At 50.1% G+C, this 22,948-nt stretch overlaps 7 protein-coding genes across 7 annotated transcripts; 6 read left to right on the forward strand and 1 right to left on the reverse strand.

Annotated features, from left to right (window-relative positions):
* Positions 1 to 313: 313 nt before the first annotated feature.
* On the forward strand, positions 314 to 1,165 carry GCG54_00000390 (uncharacterized protein; the record flags this gene model as incomplete). The annotated part of the gene is made up of 2 exons (XM_045400529.1): positions 314 to 836; positions 912 to 1,165. 2 exons carry the CDS (start codon positions 314 to 316, stop codon positions 1,163 to 1,165), a joined length of 777 nt encoding a protein of 258 aa, XP_045269504.1.
* Positions 1,166 to 2,494: 1,329 nt separating this feature from the next.
* Positions 2,495 to 5,078, forward strand: GCG54_00000391 (uncharacterized protein; the record flags this gene model as incomplete). Its single annotated transcript, XM_045400530.1, has 3 exons — positions 2,495 to 2,981; positions 3,052 to 3,764; positions 3,825 to 5,078. 3 exons carry the CDS (start codon positions 2,495 to 2,497, stop codon positions 5,076 to 5,078), a joined length of 2,454 nt encoding a protein of 817 aa, XP_045269505.1.
* Positions 5,079 to 5,490: 412 nt separating this feature from the next.
* Positions 5,491 to 7,182, forward strand: GCG54_00000392 (6-hydroxynicotinate 3-monooxygenase; the record flags this gene model as incomplete). The annotated part of the gene is made up of 9 exons (XM_045400531.1): positions 5,491 to 5,571; positions 5,627 to 5,752; positions 5,808 to 6,086; positions 6,139 to 6,329; positions 6,390 to 6,451; positions 6,512 to 6,590; positions 6,654 to 6,763; positions 6,821 to 7,042; positions 7,100 to 7,182. The coding sequence occupies 9 exons, from the start codon at positions 5,491 to 5,493 to the stop codon at positions 7,180 to 7,182; spliced, it is 1,233 nt and encodes a 410-aa protein (XP_045269506.1).
* A 1,117-nt stretch (positions 7,183 to 8,299) lies between these two features.
* Positions 8,300 to 9,962, forward strand: GCG54_00000393 (Polyamine oxidase 1; the record flags this gene model as incomplete). The annotated part of the gene is made up of 2 exons (XM_045400532.1): positions 8,300 to 8,595; positions 8,645 to 9,962. 2 exons carry the CDS (start codon positions 8,300 to 8,302, stop codon positions 9,960 to 9,962), a joined length of 1,614 nt encoding a protein of 537 aa, XP_045269507.1.
* Positions 9,963 to 12,791: 2,829 nt separating this feature from the next.
* On the forward strand, positions 12,792 to 15,959 carry GCG54_00000394 (uncharacterized protein; the record flags this gene model as incomplete). Its single annotated transcript, XM_045400533.1, has 3 exons — positions 12,792 to 13,122; positions 13,175 to 14,945; positions 15,011 to 15,959. 3 exons carry the CDS (start codon positions 12,792 to 12,794, stop codon positions 15,957 to 15,959), a joined length of 3,051 nt encoding a protein of 1,016 aa, XP_045269508.1.
* A 751-nt stretch (positions 15,960 to 16,710) lies between these two features.
* GCG54_00000395 (uncharacterized protein) lies at positions 16,711 to 17,649 on the forward strand (the record flags this gene model as incomplete). Its single annotated transcript, XM_045400534.1, has 2 exons — positions 16,711 to 17,306; positions 17,355 to 17,649. 2 exons carry the CDS (start codon positions 16,711 to 16,713, stop codon positions 17,647 to 17,649), a joined length of 891 nt encoding a protein of 296 aa, XP_045269509.1.
* Positions 17,650 to 17,956: 307 nt separating this feature from the next.
* GCG54_00000396 (uncharacterized protein) lies at positions 17,957 to 21,206 on the reverse strand (the record flags this gene model as incomplete). The annotated part of the gene is made up of 7 exons (XM_045400535.1): positions 17,957 to 18,997; positions 19,057 to 20,398; positions 20,455 to 20,581; positions 20,639 to 20,720; positions 20,773 to 20,944; positions 21,001 to 21,059; positions 21,111 to 21,206. 7 exons carry the CDS (start codon positions 21,204 to 21,206, stop codon positions 17,957 to 17,959), a joined length of 2,919 nt encoding a protein of 972 aa, XP_045269510.1.
* Between the last annotated feature and the right edge of the window lie 1,742 nt (positions 21,207 to 22,948).

Below are 22,948 nucleotides of genomic sequence, written 5' to 3' on the forward strand. Positions count from 1 at the left end.
CCGAGCTCCCGTGCAAGAATCTGGTCTGTGCTTGGAGCGTCACGAGCCCTATGGCGAAGCTCCTTCCGTCTATCGTGGGTTTATCAAAGATGTCTTGGATGCAGCTTGGACTCAGAGCGATGGTTTCAGAAAGTTGGTTGGCGACTTTTCTCCCCCCATGTTTCCAACGGGCCACATAGACAGATGGTCACCTTTTGACGTTATCAAAAGTCATATTGATCCTTGGGCCATCCCATCCGACAGCCAGATGGACGCGTTGGAAGCAGCGGTACCCATCGAATTTTCTTGTCCCAAACATAGAGACGACCGCTCTATGTATCGTTTCTCTGCAGCTGCAACGGCCATATATTTCTTACAGTCAATACCGCACTCTCTTCGTACACATCTACGCCAAATCATTCTGAACGAAGATTACGAGGCCATTCTTTACCCACAAGAGCACGCCAGAGGCTTAATTCCGTTCTGCCAACAATATCCGATCCAAGTTGAGCGTCGTGTCAATCTCTGGAACGTGGTCTTTCAGGAAGATATGTTCTATGAGCACCCTGATGAGCGATGTTGGCACAACCAAATTGCAACAAGACGGACTCCTTGTGTAATGAATTCGGACCAGATAACGGCGAACGTAGCCACGTGGATCACAGAGGCTCTTGCGCTCGAACAAGAGGGCATGCCACCAGGATCATTCTCACTCCTTCTCGACGGCGAACCGTGCCCTGATTTATGCTCACAAATTTTCGAGTCAATTGTGCAGCGAGATGCTGCTTGGCAGCAAGCTTGGACAAAAGCTATTGAGCGAGGCATACTCGGCCATTTTACATGGTTCGAGAGAAAGGGTGAAAGCGTGTTGAGACACGGTTGGTTCGACTTCCATCAAATTGAGAGGGTCTCGCGGTCTAGGGCCCCCGCAGATCGACCGGGCTACTGGGGTTATATATTCGAACGGTTTCCACAATCATTGATAGATATTGCGAGAGCAACATCTGTTGTGCATTGCAATTTCGACATAGGTGGATCTTGGGATGTGGAGTCTATCGTTTGGAAGCACGTAGGATGGAGCAGACACAAATGGGAAAGCGAGTGGTTAAATCACACACCGCAGTCTTGGGGACCTGAGCCGCCGTTGCCGCATTGGCGAATGCTTCTGGAAGACAATCTCTGGTAACGTAATCCGTACGGATATCATTGTCCGTGGGCACGTCAAGATTGGTAGCCAGGCCTCTGTAATGATACAATCTTTCCGAGACACAGATAGGATCGAGACGGTATTCCGCTTATTCACTTTCTAGAAACGCACAACGTTGCTGAATTTACGCGGATACTTACAGCCTGAAATGGAGGCGATTCAATTGAAACTCCATAAATGTTCCCTATTGAAAGCTTACATGTCCTTTGTCTAATCTGCTCGGACGTTGCCCTTTTCAACCTCTATTTCAACAAGGGCCGATGTCAAATGAACTCGACAAGTGAACTAAACTAAACGCCAGCCGTTCCTACTTCAGCTTCTGTCATGCACTTCCCAAGCTCTCGCCAAGACGTTCCCGTTGCCACAAATATTTGACTTTGCAAATCCCTACGCCTCACAGGCTCAGAGACATTTAACGAAATATTTCTGGGGTTTGGCTTTTTCATCCACTTTATCATCTCTGTTTCCGTTTCTTCCCATTTTGGTCTTCCCCGATGACATAGTGCCTCTTTTCTTGGCTCCCTCGCGCACGTAAAGTGCTACAATGAATCAGAGTACCCAGGAGACCACAAGAGCAGTCGGACTTATGCTGAGGCAGACATGTATGGTGCCGAATGTTCTAGAGGCCGGAGTAACGACATTTTGCTGAGCCAGGTTGCAGTCAATTTGAACAGGGAACCGTTGACTAGCCAGGCATTGACGCTGATCATACTGACCACATATGTTCAAGAGCAAATTATACAATGTAGATCGATTCGTTGGAGGACTGTCTACACACAGCTTCATTCCCACAAGGCCAAATGTGAAAACCGCTGCTTCTCGGTCAAACAAAGACCGACATCCCATTCTCAATGGACAAGATCGGGGGACGGAGTCGGCGAACGGAGCATGATGTTCACCGATGTCCGAAACGGCAGCTTTCCGAGTATGATGGTGGCAGTGTGGGTGGAGACGATGCGCCCTTCGTCCCGCAAAACCGCGATATGCATGGTACACTAGTGGAACAGACGGCCCCGTCCGCTAGCGTTGTTGATCATCCGGTGATGATCGAATCAAGAACCTTGCATGAGACTGAAAACTGAGGTTTCCGCTTGGAAGTCATTCGTAGCTGAGCGGCGTCCAGGCGCGAACCCACACCTGTGGGCATGGGCTGGGAAACTCGATAGGCAGGGGGAGCCCTCCTTTTGATTTTCAAATCTTTTCATCACTGCTGGCTCAAACTAGCTCCTCAGAGATTGACTTTCAACCTACAGCTCGTCCTTACATGTATTGTTGTGAACGTTCTTGAGCGTTCACCATTTGTTCCCAATGCCTAAACAACAATCTGGTCGAGGAACGGATCGAGATGGTCTATATCAATGCTCACAGTGTTCCCGTCGATATCACCGCTCCGAACATCTCGTTCGTCATGTTAGGTCCCACACAAAGCAGCGCCCCTATGCGTGCAACATGTGCGGGAAGGCTTTCGGACGCTTAGATATTCTGAGGAGGCATCAATTTGCACACCCTGGAGAGGATGATGTGCTTGCCGACAATTCTCAACGTGCCGGGACCGAACGAGTTGGAAAAGCATGCAAGTTGTGCTCGTCGACCAAATCCAAATGCTCAGAGGAAAAGCCATGTCACCGATGTCTTGCCAAAGGACTGGTTTGCGAATATGAGCCAGCTCATCAAGAGAGAGAAGAGCCCGGCGATTTGCAGAGAAGACAGCGAGGGGAAAACGCCGCCTCAGACGTCGAACTTGCAAAGTCTGCACCAGAGGCTGAGCAGAGTGTCAGCATGCACGTGGTTCACGGTGAAACCGTTCAAGATTCCATGGCATTATCTACGGCAGGTATAGATTTCATCGAAGAATCTTCGACTAGCCCGCGATTATATGACCCAGATTCATCCTCGTCTGGTGACCAGGTCAATTCAAATGATCTATTCACAACATCCGATTACTCCTCAGGCATGCTATCAGCGCCATGCAGACTACTTCTCCTTTGGACCGGATTGGGACATTGGGACGCTGGACTTCTCTTTTATCCAGGCCCAGTTCGAGTTGGGTGACGCCAATACTACACCTGGTGATGTCTCGGACAGTTGCCAAGACACACTGATTCCTCTGGTCTCTGGAAGTAAGAATGTTGCGCTTTCAGATATATGGGAGCCAAAGAACCACGAGCATAACGAGATGGAGCGGCAGAATCTGGCAGTGGGTGAAGGGGCGTTCGGAGTTTCTCACTCGAAAAAAGCGACCGGGAACCGGGTACCCGAGCTGTGTGTGTCGCCGGCTATACGCAGCAAAGTTGTTGGCATGATTCTAAGGACAACATCGGAATCCAGGTCAGCAGAGGTACTTGGATGTTTTCCTGGGTGCCAAGCCTTGAGCTCGCTTCTTGACATCTACTCAGATTACTGGGAGGCCACTCAGATCTATGACTTTGTGCATTTGCCAACCCTTGACCTTTGCAAACAGGCACCGGAGCTGCTAGGAGCTTTGATAGCGATAGGCGCAATTCAAGCGGAATCAATAGTGGCCCGAAAATTTGGATATGCAATGCAGGAAGTTGTGAGAGCGTCAGCCTTCGACAGTGTGAGAGTCCTAGACACAATCCCCGACCTTCAGCGGCTAACAAGACGATGACGACTCCAGTGGGAAGGAAATAATGCCGCGGTATGCGACATCAGCTTAGCCCAAGGCTTCTTGTTACAGCAGCAAATTGCTTTCTTTAGCGGTGTGAGACGCAAGGTTGCACTAGCGGAAGCTTGTTCGAAAGCTGCTGAAGTTCTGATCATGAATGGAGGCCACATGAAGGGAGCCAGGCAGACAGACTGTCAAGACCTGTCAACTATCACGGAAGCCCATGGAGATACCCTTGATGGATTATGGCGTCAATGGTCCCTACGCGAGTCCCAACGACGACTGGTCTATGCTTCCTACATCTTGGACGCCCATGTGTCCATGTCACATGGAACACAGATGATTTCGACATATGTCGATATGGATATGCCATTGCCAGCTCCCAGTCGGTTGTGGAAAGCGTCGTCAGCCATGCAGTGGAAGGACGAGATCGTTGCTTTACACGTGGCGCAAGTGTCAGAGCCACGTTCAAGCATCTGCCTCACAAAGCTTATGGCTCAGCCGCTATCTAGTCCCGCGGGATTCAAAGATATGGACTCGGACGTTGCAATCTTCGCTTTTCTGGCTGGAGTTTGGGCCCTATGCATGGAGTGCCATCAACTCAGCTTTGTCTTAGGGCAGTCGAGCACTTGGAGCCACATGATACTAGGCTCAAGACGCAACGAGTTGTGTTGCACGATGAAAGCTTTTGTTTCTCAGCTTCAGCTTACTGAGGTTCCAATAACTGCTGAGATGGAAGTTCTCTTCGAGGCCCTCATTATGCACACCCTCACACAGCGGGATACCCCCATCCTACGCCACCTGGCCTTTTCTCGACCCGAAAGCGACCCGATGTGCCAAGGCCCCTCGCCAAGCCCAAGTCGAAGTACTGAGTATTGCCATGCGCTTTGGCGAGCGGGTCGGGTTATTCGAGCAGCGCGAAATTGTCCGTCAGGGAAGCTTTGTGGAGTATTTGCCTCGTCTTTGTTCCAAGCCGTTCTGCTTCTCTGGCGGCATGGTCAATCATGCCAAAGCCTTGACGGTTCAGCACTACCAACTTGCATTATAGATGAGGACGGGTGCCAGGAGCATCATGTTTTGGTTGGCAACATCGGCCTGGCAGTCTACGGCGTTCGCTCTGTGCCAGTCTTAATCAAGTCAGAGGCCTTCGGAGAAAGCATAAGGGAGGTAATTAAAATGAATTGGGAAGGCAAATATATGCCATCATGTGCTGCGGGTATTTGCGACTCATTGTCAAACCTATCTAGAGAAAACAAGGACCATTAAGAGGAAGTGAAGAAGGAAGGTGGAAGAACTCGCAATGAGCAAAGGGGACTTCTGAGATCCGCGAGAAGGGGTTTGTATTGATTGTACCCTCAGTTACTCAATTGAAGTGGTCCTCTATGATGCAGCGGTATTGTGGTGTATCCGGCTTATGGATCCTCATCGGCTCTCCACATCCGGCCTCTCCACATCCCGAACGAGGCTGCCCGTACCTCTTATATGAAAGAGAAGCCAAGGTTCATCGAATTGTCGTGAAGGTTTTGAAAAGCAAGGTTCTCCTGGCAACTTTCGACTATTAAGATTTCGCCTTCAAGGTGCATCGTCGAGGACTACGCCCAACTCGAGAATGGCCCCCATCAATCAACCTGGATTACCCCCTCGAGGGACCTTAACACCCAAAGATAGCCACAAGACTATGCGGGTGGGAATTGTGGGTGCTGGCATTGGAGGCCTTATGGCAGCAATTACCTTGCTAGAAGGAGGACATCAAGTTGAGGTAGGCATGAACATCGCTGGAAACCGATAATTAGAACCTACTCACCTAAGCCCAGATTTTCGAGAAGTCTCAATTCAGCAAAGAAGTCGGAGCAGCTATCTCAGCACCACCCAATTCCTCAAGAATCCTTGATTACTTCGGTTTCGATTTCAGTCGCGCCAAGGCCACGCCGGCAGAAAGTGTAAGCGGAATCCAGCTTGTTAACGAACACGCCATGGCACTGACTGCCCTCGCAGCTGATCTACAACAACGACGCCGAAGATTTGGGGGACAAGACAGTACTTCCTCTCTCAGATTATAAGTCCAAGTACGGATCTGCTTGGCACTTCTTCCATCGCGTCGATCTCCATGATGAGCTTAGGAAGCTTGCAACTGAACCAACTCCTTCACGGAAGGGGTTTGCTCGCCTTCATCTCGCCACACCCGTTTCAAGTGTCGATCTGGATGGAACTGTTCATTTCCCAGATGGAACGACAGTGAAGAAGGATCTTGTCGTCGCAGCCGATGGCGTCCGTGTGAGTTCAGAGTATCGTGACCCATTGCAGCACTTGAAGCTTACCCACACAGTCCTCCTTCATATCCACGGTGTTGGGTGAAGAGATACCGTCTCAGCACTTCATGACAATGACTCGGTTGCTGCTGCCTACGGAGCATATGACTCATGATGCCGATACTAACGCTTTTTTCAAGGGCGGATACAACTCTATTAGAGTCCTCAGAGTTGACGACGGCAGTCTTGTGACGTATGGCTGCAGAAAGTAAGTCGAAAAGCGCCCACCGTGTCTGGAATACAGAATGTTTGACTTATTGAAATGCAGTGGCGCGCTGCAGAACATTGCATTCATGTATCCAGCAGAGCATCTTAAGGACGCCACCACAGGTATGCCAATTTCATATGCCAAACAATCTGCTCTTTCCGCCACTGACTCATAAATGTTAGTCAATAACGGGTCAAAGACTGATGCTCATCCTGGAGGCTTCCTGAAAAAATATCCTGCTTTCATCCAGTCTCTCGCATCGTAAGCCCTGAAATCTGGTCCTAGTCTCTCAAGATCCTGCATTCCATCTAACGAACTTCACAGGAAGGCCAGTGGCATAGGAGAATGGAAGCTCCTAACGAGAAAGCCTCTTGACAGATTTGCCCGAGGTCGGCTGGCGATCATTGGTGATGCGGCTCATCCAATGCCTCCCTGTAAGTCAGTTTTGAAATAATGCTGTGAAGACGACTCAACTCACGCGACCTTTGTAGTACGTGCGCAAGGGGCGTCCATGGCGATTGAGGACGCCGCCGCTCTCGGTGTGCTTATGTCAAGGTTGACAACCTTAGAGGATATCCCGACGCGATTGGAAATGTTCAATGACCTGCGAGTCAAGCGAGCCGCTACTGTGCAGCTCATGTCGTCTCAACACAAATGGGACCCTAAGAAGGTCCCGGAAGAATACGTCCACTACTTTGGCGAAGACATTCCACGTACGGAACCAACTTCCTCAATTGTTCAGAATTATCAACACTAACTCATGATTGCAGAAAACGATGTGGACTTGGAGAGGTGCAGTTGCGACCACAACGTCATGAAAGAGGCGTTCAAGATGTTGCAGAAGGAAGATTAGGGAAAGTTATCACCGGCTGGGGAAGCACAGAAGGAAGAGAATGCCACGATGTCTCTTCTTTAAATCCCATGAAAAACTCATCCATCTCAATTGTAACGCTGTATTGAGCGCTCATCCTATTCATCCTAGACTTGAAAATGTTGAAGTACAATATGATCCTTGAGAGTTTGCTACACCCTCTACCTGAATCGCCTCGTGATTTCTAAAACATAAGAATATTTCCTACAAGCTGAAGTAGGCACTAAAGAGAGACTGTCTTCTAATGAAGGACCACGCTAACAACCATTCAAGGATTGTATGGTAGGCAATGCTAGAAACTCACTTCCATAGCTGGATGTTGAGTCCCGCTTGCAGAGCGGGACGGTGAGGGTTGTTTCGAAGTAAGAACGAGGATGTGTCGAATATGAAACTTCCACAATCCATGGCCTGAGCAGCTGGCAAGAGACCCATTGCCAAAAGCAGACAGGTATTTTATTAGACTACTAAACAGGTCTCCATGTCTCACGCGACCATCCGGAGCGGTGTCTCGGATCGAGCAGCCTCGACGAAAACAGTCCATGTTACGCGGGGCATTCCTGGTGTCTTCTCCAATATTGTGGCGTTAGTCTATGTGGACGATATGTTTATTTTGGTCCCATCTTGAACACATGTTTGCTCGTTGCTGAAAACAACGTAATTTCCGAAACATGGCGGCTTGGCTGTGGTAGAGAAACTCACCTATCATTTGCTGAGGCATCACCTGATGAATTTGGGTGTCGCACTTCCATGCTGTACGTCAGCCGCATCTGTCCTGGGACGCCGACGTAAAGAGAATTGTTAGAATGGTTGTTTCTCTCACCATTCATTGTCAAGGCGGCATCGGACACAACGGCTCGGCGCGTCAAAATTGGCAACGCTCCTTTTGGAGGCAGCCACCCGGTACTCTCGAAGTGACCTGAGAGTCACCAAGACATGCTTCTTGGCATATTTTCCGAGAGCAGAGAACGACCAGGCAGTAATGAGTATTTAACTGTCTCGTAGGTCGCCATATCTATATCTGTGGCTCGTGTAGATTCTCCCTCATGTTGCTTTACAACACTAGCTCCGGAGATCGCACAGGACAATATCGATTTTCAAGATGTGGACGCCTACGCGATTTCTCAGCTTCCTCTTCCTCCTCGCTACCTCTGCCCAAGGTGCACCGACAAAAGAAGTTCATGCAGACATTGAGGGGAAATGCAGCAGGATCCAAGTAGCGATCCTCGGCGCTGGCCTTGCTGGAATCACTGCCGCCAAGGTATTAGACGATGCAGGCATCAAGAACTTCACAATTGTTGAGTACAACGACCGAATCGGCGGGCGTGTGTACAATCGCGCTTTTGGAAGACAGCCAAATAGTGACGAGCCTTACTTTGTTGAACTCGGCGCGAACTGGTATGAAGATATTATGTGGTCTTGAGAGTCCAACTAATGATGTGGATAGGGTCCAAGGCACTGAAAATCCAACAGAAGAAAATCCAATCCTGACATTGGTCAAAAAGTACAACCTAACCAATACACCTTCCGACTTCTCCAACCTAACAGTCTTTGATGAGACCGGCCAAGTGCACCCTGGCAGGTTATCAGAAAGGTTCAAGGAACTTCAATCGCTGTACGATAACGCCACTGAAGAGTACCAGTACGACGCCGGTGAAATAATTCTTCAAAACCAGCTAGACCGCAGTGCCCGTGCCGGCCTCGCTATCGCCAGCTGGAAGCCGGGCAGCGAACCGCTAGCCCAAGCGATCGAGTGGTCTTCGATTGATTTCGAATATGCCAACCCTCCGGAGAAGACGTCTCAGCAGTACTCGGTCGTCAACACCAACACATCCTTCCAACGTTGGGCGAACGAAAACAATCTTGTACATGATGTCCGAGGATTTGCCACCTTCTTCAAGGAGGAAGCGAAATTGTTCCTGGACGAGACTAGCCAATTAAAGCTGAAGACTATTGTGAAGAACATCACCTACTCTTCAGAATCCGTCACGGTGTACAACGAAGACGGCAGCTGCATCACTGCCGATTACGCCATCTGCACGTTCTCGCTAGGCGTCTTGCAAAAGGAGGTGGTCAGTTTCTCGCCAGAGCTGCCACGCTGGAAACGCAGTGCCATCCAATCTATGACCATGGGAACCTACACGAAAATATTCATGCAGTTCAAGCCAGAAGATGTATTCTGGGACAAGAGCACTCAATTCTTCCTGTACGCCGATCCAGTACAGCGGGGTTACTATCCTTATTTCCAGTCCCTAGACCACACAGACTTTGTGGACGGCTCAGGCATCCTCTTCGTCACCGTGGTCGACCAGCAATCCTACGTTGTGGAGGCTCAAGATTTTGATACGACCAAGAGCCAGATCATGGAAGTTCTGAGGGACATGTTCCAGCGGGATATTCCTGATCCCATTGACTTTTACCATCACAACTGGACTCGTGAGCCTTGGGCGTACGGATCCTACTCGAATTGGCCGCCGGGTCTGACGTTGGAGATGCATCAAAACATCCGCGCCAATCTCGGGAATCTGTGGTTCGCTGGCGAGGCCACTCATCCACAATACTTTGGGTTCCTGCAGGGCGCGTATTACGAGGGGATGAATGCGGGCGAGGCTGTTGTAGGCTGCATCAAGAACAAGGAGGATTGTGTCAGAGGGGTCGCGTACGAGGTGTTGAATGGCACGACTACTACTGACAAGTATTCAAAGGTCAATGGGTGGAGTACTAAAACATTCGTCAAAGAGCTTGGTATAAACATAAAGAGTTGAGAGATTGAGACGAAAGATGCAAACCTTTAGGGGTTTGGCGAAAAAGGCCCTCCTACATATTCACGCTCCTATAATCAATACACCATGGTTGAAAAGCATTCTTCTTGAAGTTCCGCAAAGGCATAGATCGAAAAAAAAAAAGAAATATAGAAAAAGTTGATGAAGAGATGTCTGGATGGGTGGCGTCTGTTACCGACATTTCAATGCTTACTTTACGTCTGGCAACCAGCTCGGAGCCATCGAAGTCCCTGTAAGTCAGCTAGGTTACGATGATGATACACTTAGAAATCGGCGAGGCTCGTGGGTTGATCTCAGTGAACCTGATGGGGGGAACGGCGACGGTGGTGGAAACGAGGTGTTCCGACAGATATATTATTGCTCTTGCGCTAGTCTCTGAATGACCCGTGATCCTCGTCGATACAACTCGCCTTTTCCATGTCGTAAGCTTGTGGATAGGTGAAGGCAGCTTGTTTACACAAAACGTCAAACGATACTCCCCGAGTGATCGAATTAAATCAGAAGAAACATCTGGTAGCATGAATGATGTGAAATACTTGCGAATATGGCAGTGAAGCGTTTCCAACCCCCCCAGCATACTTGACCCCCATGGCGAGAGTAAGCCACCGTGAGCCACCAACAGGGTTACCCATACAGTAGTGAATAAAAAAACGACCCCCCACCCCCCTTGGCTACATTGCTCAACCCCAGTTCATTTCCAGAGTCATGGGCGCTCAGAAACAAGACTGACATGACCTCCGAACAGTAGAATCCCATCGAAGAAGTTAGTCCCACAGTTCATTCAACATGAAACTTTTAGGGCTCATCGAGAGTTTGACTGGGCCTGTGCTCTCAAGTACATTTGCCTCCGATAGTACGATGTACTTGGCCATGGACTCAATCTCTTGAAACAAATAATTTCAACAGCAACGTATCTCTTCTGTAAATTCTTTCCCACCCATCGTAAGTTGAGAGGCAATTCAAAACCAAGGTATGTCAGGTGAAGGTACATACAGAAGAAGAACAGATCATACAGTGATGAATTATGGTCACGCGAGATGAACCAGGAGGAACGAGTCCGGTGACAGCTGAGAGGGTTGACTCCAAATCCTTCCGGCTGGACCAGATGAACACATGTGCTGCATGCCATTTCCGTATGTGACGAAACGTCCATCAAGCAGAAGGTCACAATACCTCTTTCAAGTCTAGGGGGTCTTGGAAGTCCCAACATAAATGATTCCAGCAGGATGGATCTTGCTAGTGGAAGGTTTTTACACGTGCCATGCCGATTGGACTTACATCTAAATCACATCCAAGGACATAGACGTGCGTTCGTCATAATCATAGTGAGGAAGACTAGACTTCTGAAGAACCGTTAAAACTGCTGGCCTCTTGGACAAATAGATGCTGCTACTTCCGGGCTATTCAACATCACACTTTCAGCGTCTAGAAAAGGACAAGCCGCCTGCTCGGATTACATGCCGTTATTGGGGGCTTTGAAAACGATACTCATGACAATTTCTTTCGGGTCCCCTGGATGCACTTTGAAAACCGATTACCAACTACCGCTGATCTGGGAAGAATCTGCTACAAACATGCGCGATAATGTCGATTCTCAGCAGATATGGCAAGTGAGAGCGCTCAACGTATGTCAGTTGAGCTTTTTCAAGTATTATTTAGGCGCAAGACCAAACCCAAGCCAGCCAAGGCGACACCGATATCGCCACAAGTGTAGCATGAACGTCGGCCTCTTGAGAAAAGCGATTGGAATCTAGATGGGAAAGGCCCAATGGAAAAGGAAATGTTTTAGAGGATCCAACTGAGAGGGGTAAAGGATTCCAGGCTGAGACATAGGCGAGCCAACACATTATTCTTTTGCTGAGACACTCTGAAAGTGCGAACGTTTGGCCACCAAGGCCCCTTAAATCGTCACTATGGCCTACAGCATAGTCAGAGCGAAATGTTCGAGAACGCTGATACAGCCTGTTCTGATTGAAACCCAAGCAATACTAACCATATGCCTCATGACCGACCGACATCAAAAACATCTACCCTCATTTGTCTGGTTCATCTTTATGAGAATTCCTTCAGTGTTGTGTCTGGTCGAATCCTCCAGAAAAGGGGATAAAACCTAAAATGCTTCAAGCTTACCTCTAATACCCTCATGTCTCAGCTAGCCGCGTGTTTGGCATCTCGCAATTTAAATGGATCGGTTTTACTGGTCAATGCATCACAAGATTCTTTACTCCACAAGCCACGTTCAACGCCAGAGACATTGAATAACCGTTGCTTATATGACTACAAGACCTACGGCTAGAAAGAGAACGTCCGAAACATCTTCACATTCTCATATCCAGACATAAATGTCTTAGGCGACCCTTGGTTGCTCTCGTTCACATGCAACAGCCATCGCCGATTCTCCCTTGCACTGCATTTGATGCAGGCATTGGGATGAACCAGACCAGATGATCGACGGCGCTCCCTGCTTGTAATGGAACGCGATGGCTGTTCGATGGCATGATATTAGCCCCAGCTCAAGGTGTTGTTTGTAGAATGGCTAGTCGCGGCAAAAATGCTTAAGCTTACTTCACGTCGGCCTCTTCGAAATGGCTTGATACAATAGCCAAGTCACCTGCCTACTAACACCATGTTAGCTCAATCTCCAGCTCGCTCACTTTAGTCACTCTTTTCGACGTCACTGCTAGGTCTACCACACTCCTTTCTGAAGTTCTTGTTTTGTTGCCCCTTGGAATAGTTCGACGGTATCAGCCGTTGGGCCAGTCTCGTCGTTCTTTCACCTTGAGTATTTTGCCCGGACAATTGTTAACGAGCATGATTCTTCAACCATCACTTGTCATCTTGCTGGCAGCGGGTGCCTTCGGATTCCCCGCTGTTGGCAAAGAGTACTCCAACTCATCGCACCCAACGTCCTCCTGCGTCAAATGCGTCCTACCTGAGCCTCCAGTGACCCCTCCGTGCCCCACAGGAGATGCTGGAACGAATCGATTCGGGCTCTCGGGCGAGCAGACGGCCACGTTTGCGGAGAATGGGCCAATTGCCACGTTGTCGCCCAATGTTCACTGGTCTTGCGATACCGCACCGGCTTCGAACGTCATCCCCGTCCCGGCCAATGAGGGTTCTCATATGTACTACGGCGTTGGAGGTGAGTGCTGACTTTCAGCGCTGTTACTTCAGTTACTAAATACTAGAATCAGACCCATCAAAGCCTGGCGGTTTTGCATTCATGACGTATTGGTTCTCGGCCCCATCAGTGAACCTCGACCACTGCGATCATGTGGCGTCTATGGACTACACAGCCGGGGCTCTTACAATTGTTTTTGCTTCGGAGGAGGCTTACAGACACGCCGTGGATACCTGGGCCACCGACGGTGGCTTGATCCTGCTAGCTTTCATCAAAGGCTGCGGAGACCATTCGAAGGGTGAAAGATGCTACTTCGTAGTGTCCGAGTTGGACTTTGGTCCTCCTGGCTATGTTGTCAGAGCCAACGGCAAGGCCCGTCACCCCGACGAGATCGCCACATCTGGGTCAGCTACATGGGGTCATTGGTCACCAAGGAAAGGAGAGCCAGGGATCCAGCGCACTGGCTCAGGAAGCGGTTCAGGTTCTGGGTCGGCCTTCACCTGGTCTCCTCAGCCAACGGTATCGCCGGGATCCGGCTCCGAGTCCGGAGGACAACCTGGTTCGAACACCCCTGGAGCCTCCGCAGCGGCGCCTCCAGTTCCGAATCCATCTGGGATCACCACTGCCAATCTTTCCTCCACGCGATCTTGCGCAGGACCGCTGGATACAAAGTACGGCCTTCCTACGGCCTGCTTGGGAGAGTTCTTTGACGAAGATTTGGATGATTCTCTTGGCTACACGGATCTCAGCCAAGATGATCATCGATATATTCTTGGTTACGCACCAGACTTTCCGAACGAAGTCCTTCCGCCTGAGTTTGACTTTGATGTAGATGCGGAGGGCTTCTTCAGGAAGCGTCACAACCAGCACCGCAAGCGGCAGGCGGGACTCATCAAAGCGGCCGCCAACATCGCCAATAAAATCTATAAGACTGTTCAATTTGCCACGACACTCTCCGGAACTATCAACAGAGAGTTCGTCTGGAAGCTTCCGGATCCATCATCTGGGAATGCTGACGCCAAAAAGGTTCAAGACAGGGAAGCCAAGCAGATGAGGTCGCCTTGGGGTGACGCCGTTCTCCTTAGAAGATTCAGTAGCAGCGTCAGGGGTAATGGAGGAAGCGCCAAAGAGTTCATGGACGTCTACTGCGTTGGTTGCGGTGTCACTGGCAACGCAAAGGTCGCTGGCTCAGCCAAATGGGCTCCTGGCGAGGGCATCGTCGAAGGCCAGGTCGAGATACGTACAGACGTCATGTTCGTTCTCAAGGTTGGCATCGATGCTGGGATTGTTCTCAAGCAGGACTTCAAGGCGGAGCTCTTCAGCCTCGGCCTGCCCGGCCTTTCATTTGGAGTTGTGTCCATTGGGCCTCGTATCACAGTGGGCACGAGCGTCGCCCTCCAAGCGGCTGCCAAGGGAAGACTTCTTGCAGGTGCGGAGATGGGATTGGAAGACGCTCGCGTCGTTATTGATCTTGTAGATGAAAGCAAGAATACTAACAAGGGCTGGGAGCCTTACTTCAAGCCAGTGTTTGAGGCCGACGGCAGCTTGATGGTCTCTTCAACTCTCGGACTGCCAATCGGCATCAAGTGTGGTATCAAAGTCAGCACCTTTTCAAAGGACGTGGGGGTCATCTCCGAACCATCTATCAAGGGCGTTGCTCAAGTGGCAGCGTCTATCGGAAACTCTGCTGGGGTACTCGAGGGCGGTTTCACCTCAAGAGATGGCTGCCCCGGCATCGCAGGGCAGATCACCTGGCGACACAAGCTATACGTCGAACTCCCCAGACGCAAGCCCATTCCTCTGCTGGACACTAAAGACAGACCTTTGGCGCGAACCTGTCTTGCGTGAGTTTCTCCACACACTTACTTTCAGACTCGAGCAAACACTGACCACAAATGCGACTTTGAAGGCTGGTTGCCTCAGCTTCGCCAACGGCAGGGGCTTCGATTTCTCGTCGAGCACCTCAGGACCTCCCAGTACCTACCGCAGATACCGCAACTGATTCGCCACCTGTCCTAGGCGGCCCTCCCATCCCGACCGATCCAGTATCCTCTCTACTAGAGCCGGTCACATCTGTAGTTAACCCACCTGCGCCCACGGTTGACTCACCCGCTCCTACGGTCGATACTGCTACTGCTCCCGTACAGCCGACGGAGTCCTCTGTCGATTCGGTCATCCCCTCCGCAGATTCCCCCTCTCAGACCGTCGCATCCACTCCTGATGCGACAAGTATCGATCTTCAACCGACTGGCGATGTCGTTGATGAGACCACCAGCGTAGCTGGCTCAACAGAGCTTGACTACGTCTCTCAGCCCGTCGGCACAAATCCCTACGTAGATGACACTGGCCGCGAATTCGGTATCATTACTGACTCGTCGAACTCCTCAATGATTATCTCCTGCAGTAACGGCAACATGTATCCTGTCAGCATCGGTAGCCCGGAGAGTGCGGTTTGCTCAGAGCTGTGGGCTGCTGCACAAGATGTGCTCATCTACGATGGAGCTGAGCGTCTCATGCACTACTACACCAACACGATGTCAGTACTTGGTGTTTCCCGGCTTCGAGTCGGGCCCGAGTTTGTAGCTCCTGCAGGCGCTGCCGTGGTCACGTGGGCGGTGTACATTGTCCCGGATGGAACTAACGATTCCTACTACGTGGCTGTCGATTCTCATGATGGTCTCTTCTACCCCATCATCTGCGACTACTCGGATGGAACTGCTTCCAGACTATTTTTGGCTAAGGATCCAGTCGCAGGTGTCACCTTGTTGGAAAGCGCAGATGTGATGTACTCAGTCACAGGAGGCCAGGTTTCGACCTGCCAGACGGTGGCGTTGGGCCTGAGGACCAGACAAGGATAGCTGAACATGCTTGGCCTTGTCATAACTCATAATTCTAATACTATTTGAATTTCTTCAGTATCTAACTATGAATTGAAAGGCCCGAAATAACTCATTCAGGAGCACATGGGATCGTGGAGCGACCATTAGGAAATCCTTAATGCTGACCCAATGCCAGCATTCAATTGAGTTTGAGGCATCCAAGCCACAGGAAACAGATTTCCTGCTGCAAAATCCTCTTACGAGATTCTGGATTCTCGTTTAGTACGTCAGATTCTGGCGTCATGGCCACACCCTCGCTTATCCTCAGATCCCTCTCCCTCCCATTTCTTCGACAGAACAACCGCCCAGAGCCCGTAAGCTTACCCGATGGAGTAGGTTGAATCCCATTGCAGTGGAATTTGTGTTTTATGCAGTGATCTGTCAGATGTTTGGCCTGTTTTTGTGAACAATTGCTGTCTTGATCAGCACCAACAGCGACTTGGCACTTGAGTCCTTCAACCGCCGAACCGCGATTGGATGTGTTGGTCTGCGCATGACCTTCCAACACAATCGCAGAAAGCCCCTGCCTTTGGAACAATCGAACATTCATCCGCTCCCACGTCGTCGGATTGGTCGACTGATGAGGGGGTGGTTGCTTGTCGATTGTTGTCTGTTCGATACGGTGAGCGTGAGATGGCTGAAGCCATCATAGACATAAGAAAGATGCTCACTCCAGGTAAATTAAAATTCTCAGGCATCGTTCTACGCGTTGTCTTCTGTCATCTCAATCATGGCCGGTATCGTGGATAATCAAGCTGGTGATACTTCCTGGACGGACACGTTCTACTCTTTGAATCGTGGTAATATCAACACTGAGCTCCAACGTTTGGATGCTAATCATTTCAACGTATGGTTGCCTCTCACCGGCCAGGTCGCACCAACACATATACTTGACCAGCTCAACCAATTTTCGTCACCAAGGGTAGCGGACGTCGCCACCGGAACTGGGGTTTGGTTGCGCTCTGTTGCCCAGCATCTGCGATCCGATGCGGAGCTCTTCGGCTTCGACTTCGACGCGGTCAAGTTTCCCGTCTCCACTGCATCATCTAACATCAAATTCAAACAGCAAGACGTGCTTCAGGAGTTTCCTATGGAGCTACACGGAACATTCGACCTCGTCCATGTTCGTCTGCTCCTAATTGCAATGAAGGCTAGCGACTTCGAAACTGCCACGAAGCACTTATTCCAGCTACTCAAACCTGGTGGATGGCTTGTTTGGGACGAGGTCTCTGCCTTGTCTTTCCGATCAGTTCCGCCCAGCAAGGCCTTCGAGGAGTTCACAAGGATCGAGATCTTGCAGTCCATCAAGAATGGACAAGACCCAAGGTGCGTCGCCTCTTTGAAGACAAAGCGCCGTTCTGAACAATCTTGCAGGGGACCCGCGCAACTACCTAAGATCTTTCAGAAGGTCGGCTTCCAGGACTGCGAAACGAAGATTTGGTCTAGTTGGGCAGCCAGTGAAAGTGTGCAAGACGCAGCACGGATGGTTTCTCTCGGAATCGTCAGGCCAATGATGACGGCGGTCGTTAACAATGGAGGCTTGGAGAATGTTCAAACAATGGCCGACGTTGAGCGGTTGCATGACACCCTGGCTCGGGAATTGCAGAACGGGACTCGAGTGGGATTCGATTATGTTGAAGTCCTGGGGCGGCGACCTGCAGGTCTCTGACTCGTCTTCTCCAATTTTCTTTGTTAAAGCCAGCGACTCAAACGATTGTTTATTTCATTTCCATGGAATTATGACTCGCCATGTGTATTATCCAGAGCTTCTATGGGGCTCAAAGCATGTGATCATCGCCACACGAATCAAGTCAGTCTGGACAATGTTTTTGCTTGTCAGGCAATTGACAGCACAATGCGGAATTATGATTGGAGGTATGAAGCTAATTATGTACAAATTTTGGCTGAATCGGAAACAGCAAGAGAAAAGAACAAATAGAGAAAGAAAGAAAGAAAGCCCTGGGTGCCCCCCGTTATCAATCGCTGCACCTTATTCCGAGTTCCTCACAACTGCAGCAGGGGTATGTCTCGCATCGATTGTAAGACGAATGGTACCATCCTCCAACGGCTGCAAAGTTGCGGTAAGCTGTCTTGTAGTCGCAGATTGGAATCGAGAACACGCCAGGAGTCTCTGCTCCGCTCGGGTACATGGTCAGCTGCTTGTTTCCATTCGAGTCCCTCTGTGAGTTGTCCGCATTCGCGCTGATGTTGTAACCATTGGCGTTGCCATTTAACTTGTAGCCTGCCCACACACTGGTCACGATGCTGTCCTTGGTGAGGCCTCCCCACTCCGAAGCATCGCTCTTGAGCTGTGAAATGCCCTGCAGCCCCTGAAACGCGTCCTGGTCACACGTGTACTCATTCGTGCCATCATCAGTCTTCCATTGCTGACAGTTGGTAGACCCGACAAGGAATAATGTCTTGCCATCTTTGACAAAACGAGCAGCGTTGACATTGTCCTCATCGAGCGTCTCAGGCTGGCCAGATGCCCCACCCTTCCAGGCGAACGGGTTGACGTCCGAACCATCATCATCGACCATAATGATCACTGGTTCACTCGTGGGGTTGGAATACCAGGCCTTCTGAATGAGGTTGCCGAAGAATATCTGCTTCATCGTCTTGGGCAGGTCCAAAGTGTCGAGGATGGAGCTCTTGATCCACATGCCGCTTTTGACCTGTGAGGCGAAAAAGGAGATGTCGTTCTCGTTGAAGTAAGCGGATCTGATTGCCTCAACTGCAGATGCTTGAATGTCGTGGATGTTAATGATCATGCTCTCGATATCGGTGATTGTCGTCATCTTGTCCTTTTCGGCCTTTTCCAGAGCTTTCGTCATTTGCTCTTGTGCAAGGCTGTACATGGAGTTCCAAGCTTCTTCAGCAACGGTGCTCTCACCGATGATGTTAGAAAGTCGGTTGAAAATTCCTCCCCCAACAGCATCGAAGACCTGGGTCAAGATCCATGTATTCATCTGCGTGGTAATGTCCTTAGTAGGATCGTACACAAACTTTTCCAAAAACTAGCCTCGAGTCAGTAAATAGTTGCGAATGACTTCAAGTACTAAAAAGAGGGGCTTACGGTGTTTTTCATAGTAGTCGCTTGACTAGTGGCAGAGTCAATCGCGGTCAGCCAAGCATTGAAGACATTGTTGATCCGGCTCATGGATGTCAAGATGTTTGAGCCTGCGATGGTCCAAGGGTCGTCTATCTTACACCCCACATCGGCGATGCATCCAAGAAAATCCCTGTTGTCGCAAACAAACTGCTCATCGAAGCGAAAATAGCCTGCTGCTCCTTGCGACCAAGTGCCGTTCTCGTAGGATGCTCGGATAGCAGTCTTCTTCTTCTTCCACCATGTCTGAAAATCTTGTAGCGCAATGTCGGTTTTCCCAGCTTCCCACTTGACGGATGCTTTTTCGAAAATCGATATGTCGGAGACGTTACAAATTTGGCAAAGCCAATGATCCTTGTCACTGCCACAGCTGGGTATCTCGAGCTCCTTGACAGCGTTCATGGGCATCACCTCGGTTCCTATCGGCTGGCAAGTTGAATCACTCGTTCCATCTTCGAAAGCCGTGACAAGGTAGTTCATGTTGTAAATGCCTTGCGGACACCCTGACGAAACGCATCGTTTGGACCTAGCCGACATGATCGTCTTCCCCGACGGGTCAAGGAGCTTCATCGTCTGTATTCCGGCTTGAATATTGCCGGCACCATTGCCGTAGTTGAGTCCAGACGTAAGAACCTGTGTGTGCTCCTTCTCGCCTGCCTGGATGGAGATCTTGTAGCCGCTGGGAAGGCCTGGCTTGAGAACGACGCTCCAGTACGCCATGTTGCGACTGTAGTAGTCTTCTGAGCCTGAAGGGCGTGAAGTGTAAACGGTTTCCACCACAGGATTGCAAACTGCGTCGTCGGTCATTGGACGATGCCACATGGCGCCAACGGCAACAGCTCCGTTTTGCGGAGTCATACTGGTTGAGTCGGTGCGGCTCTTAAAAGCGTGGTTGAAAGACGCGATAAGAGGTTGCATTGCCGTGTGGTCGAACATTTTCTGGTTCATGTACAGCCAGGGTTGGGCATCGCTATTTTGTTCTGGCCAGAGTTCCGCAATGTAATGGCTTTCGGGCCCGTCGTTCCACGTCAGATACTGGACAAAGTCGGCCTGGTCCATCTGGTCGAGGATTCCTTTCATACGCATTGGAAGAGCATGAAGACCGGCGCGGTACACCGAGACATTGTAGGAGTTCTTGTACTGTAAAAAGCTCAAAGGAACCATGTAGAGCTTGCTGTGGTTGTGGGCTCCTTGAGCAATGCTGAGATCCAGGGAGACATCCCCAGGGCTCTTGCTGCCATAGCCATCTCTCTCGGGCCATGCGGACTCCCAGCTGAAAAGTCCGTCAACAAGATCTCCCCAGTATTCCCTATCATCCGCAGGTCAGCTTATGCTCGTATAACATCTTCATGACGGAATGCCTACCACCACCCAGGATGAGACTCATAGTAGCCCGTGGTCTTATCGAAGTCAGGGATGAAGAACATCTCGTTCGCCAAAGTCTCCTTCCACTTGTTCCACTTGACATTATCGAAGTCTGCAGCGGAGAACGCTTTTCATAAACCGTCAGTATCATGGCGGGGGTCTTGAAAGAATAATTGACACTTACTACTGATGACGGGGAGGCCATTCCACTGGTAGTAGGATGGACGTCCCTTGTATTTCTGGAAGATCCAGTGATAGTCCAGGGGCTGTGTCTGTCGTCAGAAAACGTGCAGGTTCATACGATAAGACTGGACTCACCCCATTGCACGAGTCACGTCCATGCCAGCAAGCGTCGCCAGATGCCCAGACGTCCATGGAAACGTACAGGCCAAAGCCACCGATCGAGTCTGCTGCGTCGAAGATATATCCGAGGGATGTGTCGATGAAAGAGGCCGTTGGGTCGCCAATGTTCAGTGCAAATCCATCAAATCTATTGTATTCTGTGAGCCTTTGCTGACACCAAGGATGAAAGACTCAAAGGATTACCCGGTTGCTTTTGCGGACTCTATGTCCTTTCTGGCATGCTCTGCTGTGATGGTTCCGAGCTACACAACAGTCAGTGACAAAACTCCGCTGATATTGATCCCGGTTCTGACCATGTAGTGGGCGAATGAAGCTCTCTGTTGAGCAAGTGAAACCCCGGAAAAGGAGAGAGCCCCCGCCAGAGCGGTGAAAGCTCGCAAGAGGCGCATCCCGACTCTTATATTTGCCGGAGCCCAGATAAAGTGAAAAGAAAAGTGATCCGTGGCTAGTGATGTGGTTGTCTTTGAGAAAGCGACGACGCCCATTCCTTTTATCTCTTTCGAGTGAGAATCTCAAGCGATGTCGCAGCCTCTGCTCTCAACTAAAGGAATCCAATGCCGGTTCTTCGGGCCATGGTCCGGATGGAGTGTGAGTCGGTTTGCCTCAATTGAGACCCTTCTGCAGGAACGGATGGCAAAAGCCAGGTTCACTGTAAATGAAGCAGGCTGAGCTCCACCAAGTAAGTCCTGGATCACATGTCCCGAGGGCACGCACCGAAAGCAGCAATGGCTCTCTAGGTAGGTCAAGATACCCTGGCTTTCGTGATGTCTAGACTCTCTCTTGAACTTGGCGCCAGCCCACCTCAGAAATTGCAGAGCATTGCAAGCTTCCTCCTATGTCCTAGCTTATGCCCGTAGGAGCTTTGAAAGACGATTACTTCCACGTTTAACATGGTTTTCGATCCTCCAGGCTCCTCAAAGCAAGCGTGAGCCCTTCATGATACCAGGAATTGAAATCCACAACAGCAAGCTGAATCGACTTTGAATACCTAGGGTCAAGGAAATTGGAAGGAACAGGATCGTGATCCCTGTGCGAGATCCCGTCGGTGGTCCCGCGATGCGGGTTAGCCTAAACTCAAATCGAATGTAGCTTATCTGCTTGAAGTTGATTGCGCTGGGGCAGATGCTCTCTCGCTCTCGAGAATATTCATTCTTTGGCGCGGCTATTCAATGCTTTGCAAAAGTCTCAATCATCGTCGTGGCTTCAAAATTGTTCTGAATCTCGCCAGTTGAATCTCAACGGGATAAGAAAAAGAGGGTTAATGGCCGTGAATGCTGCTTATGAGCCGGTGGTTCGGCAATCAGTATTTGCATCGGGAGCATCCCGCCTGTGGTCTTCGTTTCCGCTGCAGCTGCTTCGCCAAGCTTAATCCAGCCATAAATCCACGAGTTATTGCCATCCTGCCTAGACGCGGCCCGATTCACATGTGTCGAATCCTACGGAGGTGACCTCCGTTGGGGGTGTGTGGGCTTCTGGCCAATGTCTGGACCGAAGTGGGGACTCGAGTCTAATTAAACGAACAAGCTATGGAGAAGATGAGGTTGTCAACTGATCAGATCTTGGGCACACACAGCACGGATTTCGGCTGATCCCGAGTGTTCTAGGTTTGCATCAAGTAGCGTTGTTTTGACGGAAGTGAACTCCGTGGAAGAGTCAAACAGCAGGAGACCGCGGAAAAACAACGTTGCTGGTACTGCAGGGAATCCTGTCTGCACTATCAGTATTTAGCCTACACCTCTCGTGTTCCAGTCAACAATCCGTAGGACCTACATCCAGTCCCCATGGGACTTTCTTGGCTGGCTGGGACCGACCCGATGTAAATCTTCGGCTAATTGACTATTCGCCATTGTGATCTCATTGCTAGACAGATAATATTGAATGGGTTAAGTATGGAACAATTGATGCGCCCGTTCTCACGCATGTGAATCTCACGGAGATGCTGACTGCAGATGCGACCCGAATATTGCTGAATGGGTGCTTGACTGGTTTTGGAACCACTCCAAAGGCTCATTAGTGCTTTTCGTGGGACGGAACGATGTCTTCTATATTTCTACAAGGGAAACATGAGCCCGCAAAAGGGCTCATGATGGGAGGCGTTGTTTCTCAAATGAGGCAACAATGGCTTGCTCAC

Source organism: Colletotrichum gloeosporioides (assembly GCF_011800055.1).
Source record: "Colletotrichum gloeosporioides strain Lc1 chromosome Unknown consensus_12, whole genome shotgun sequence".
In the NCBI taxonomy this organism is placed as follows: domain Eukaryota; kingdom Fungi; phylum Ascomycota; class Sordariomycetes; order Glomerellales; family Glomerellaceae; genus Colletotrichum; species Colletotrichum gloeosporioides.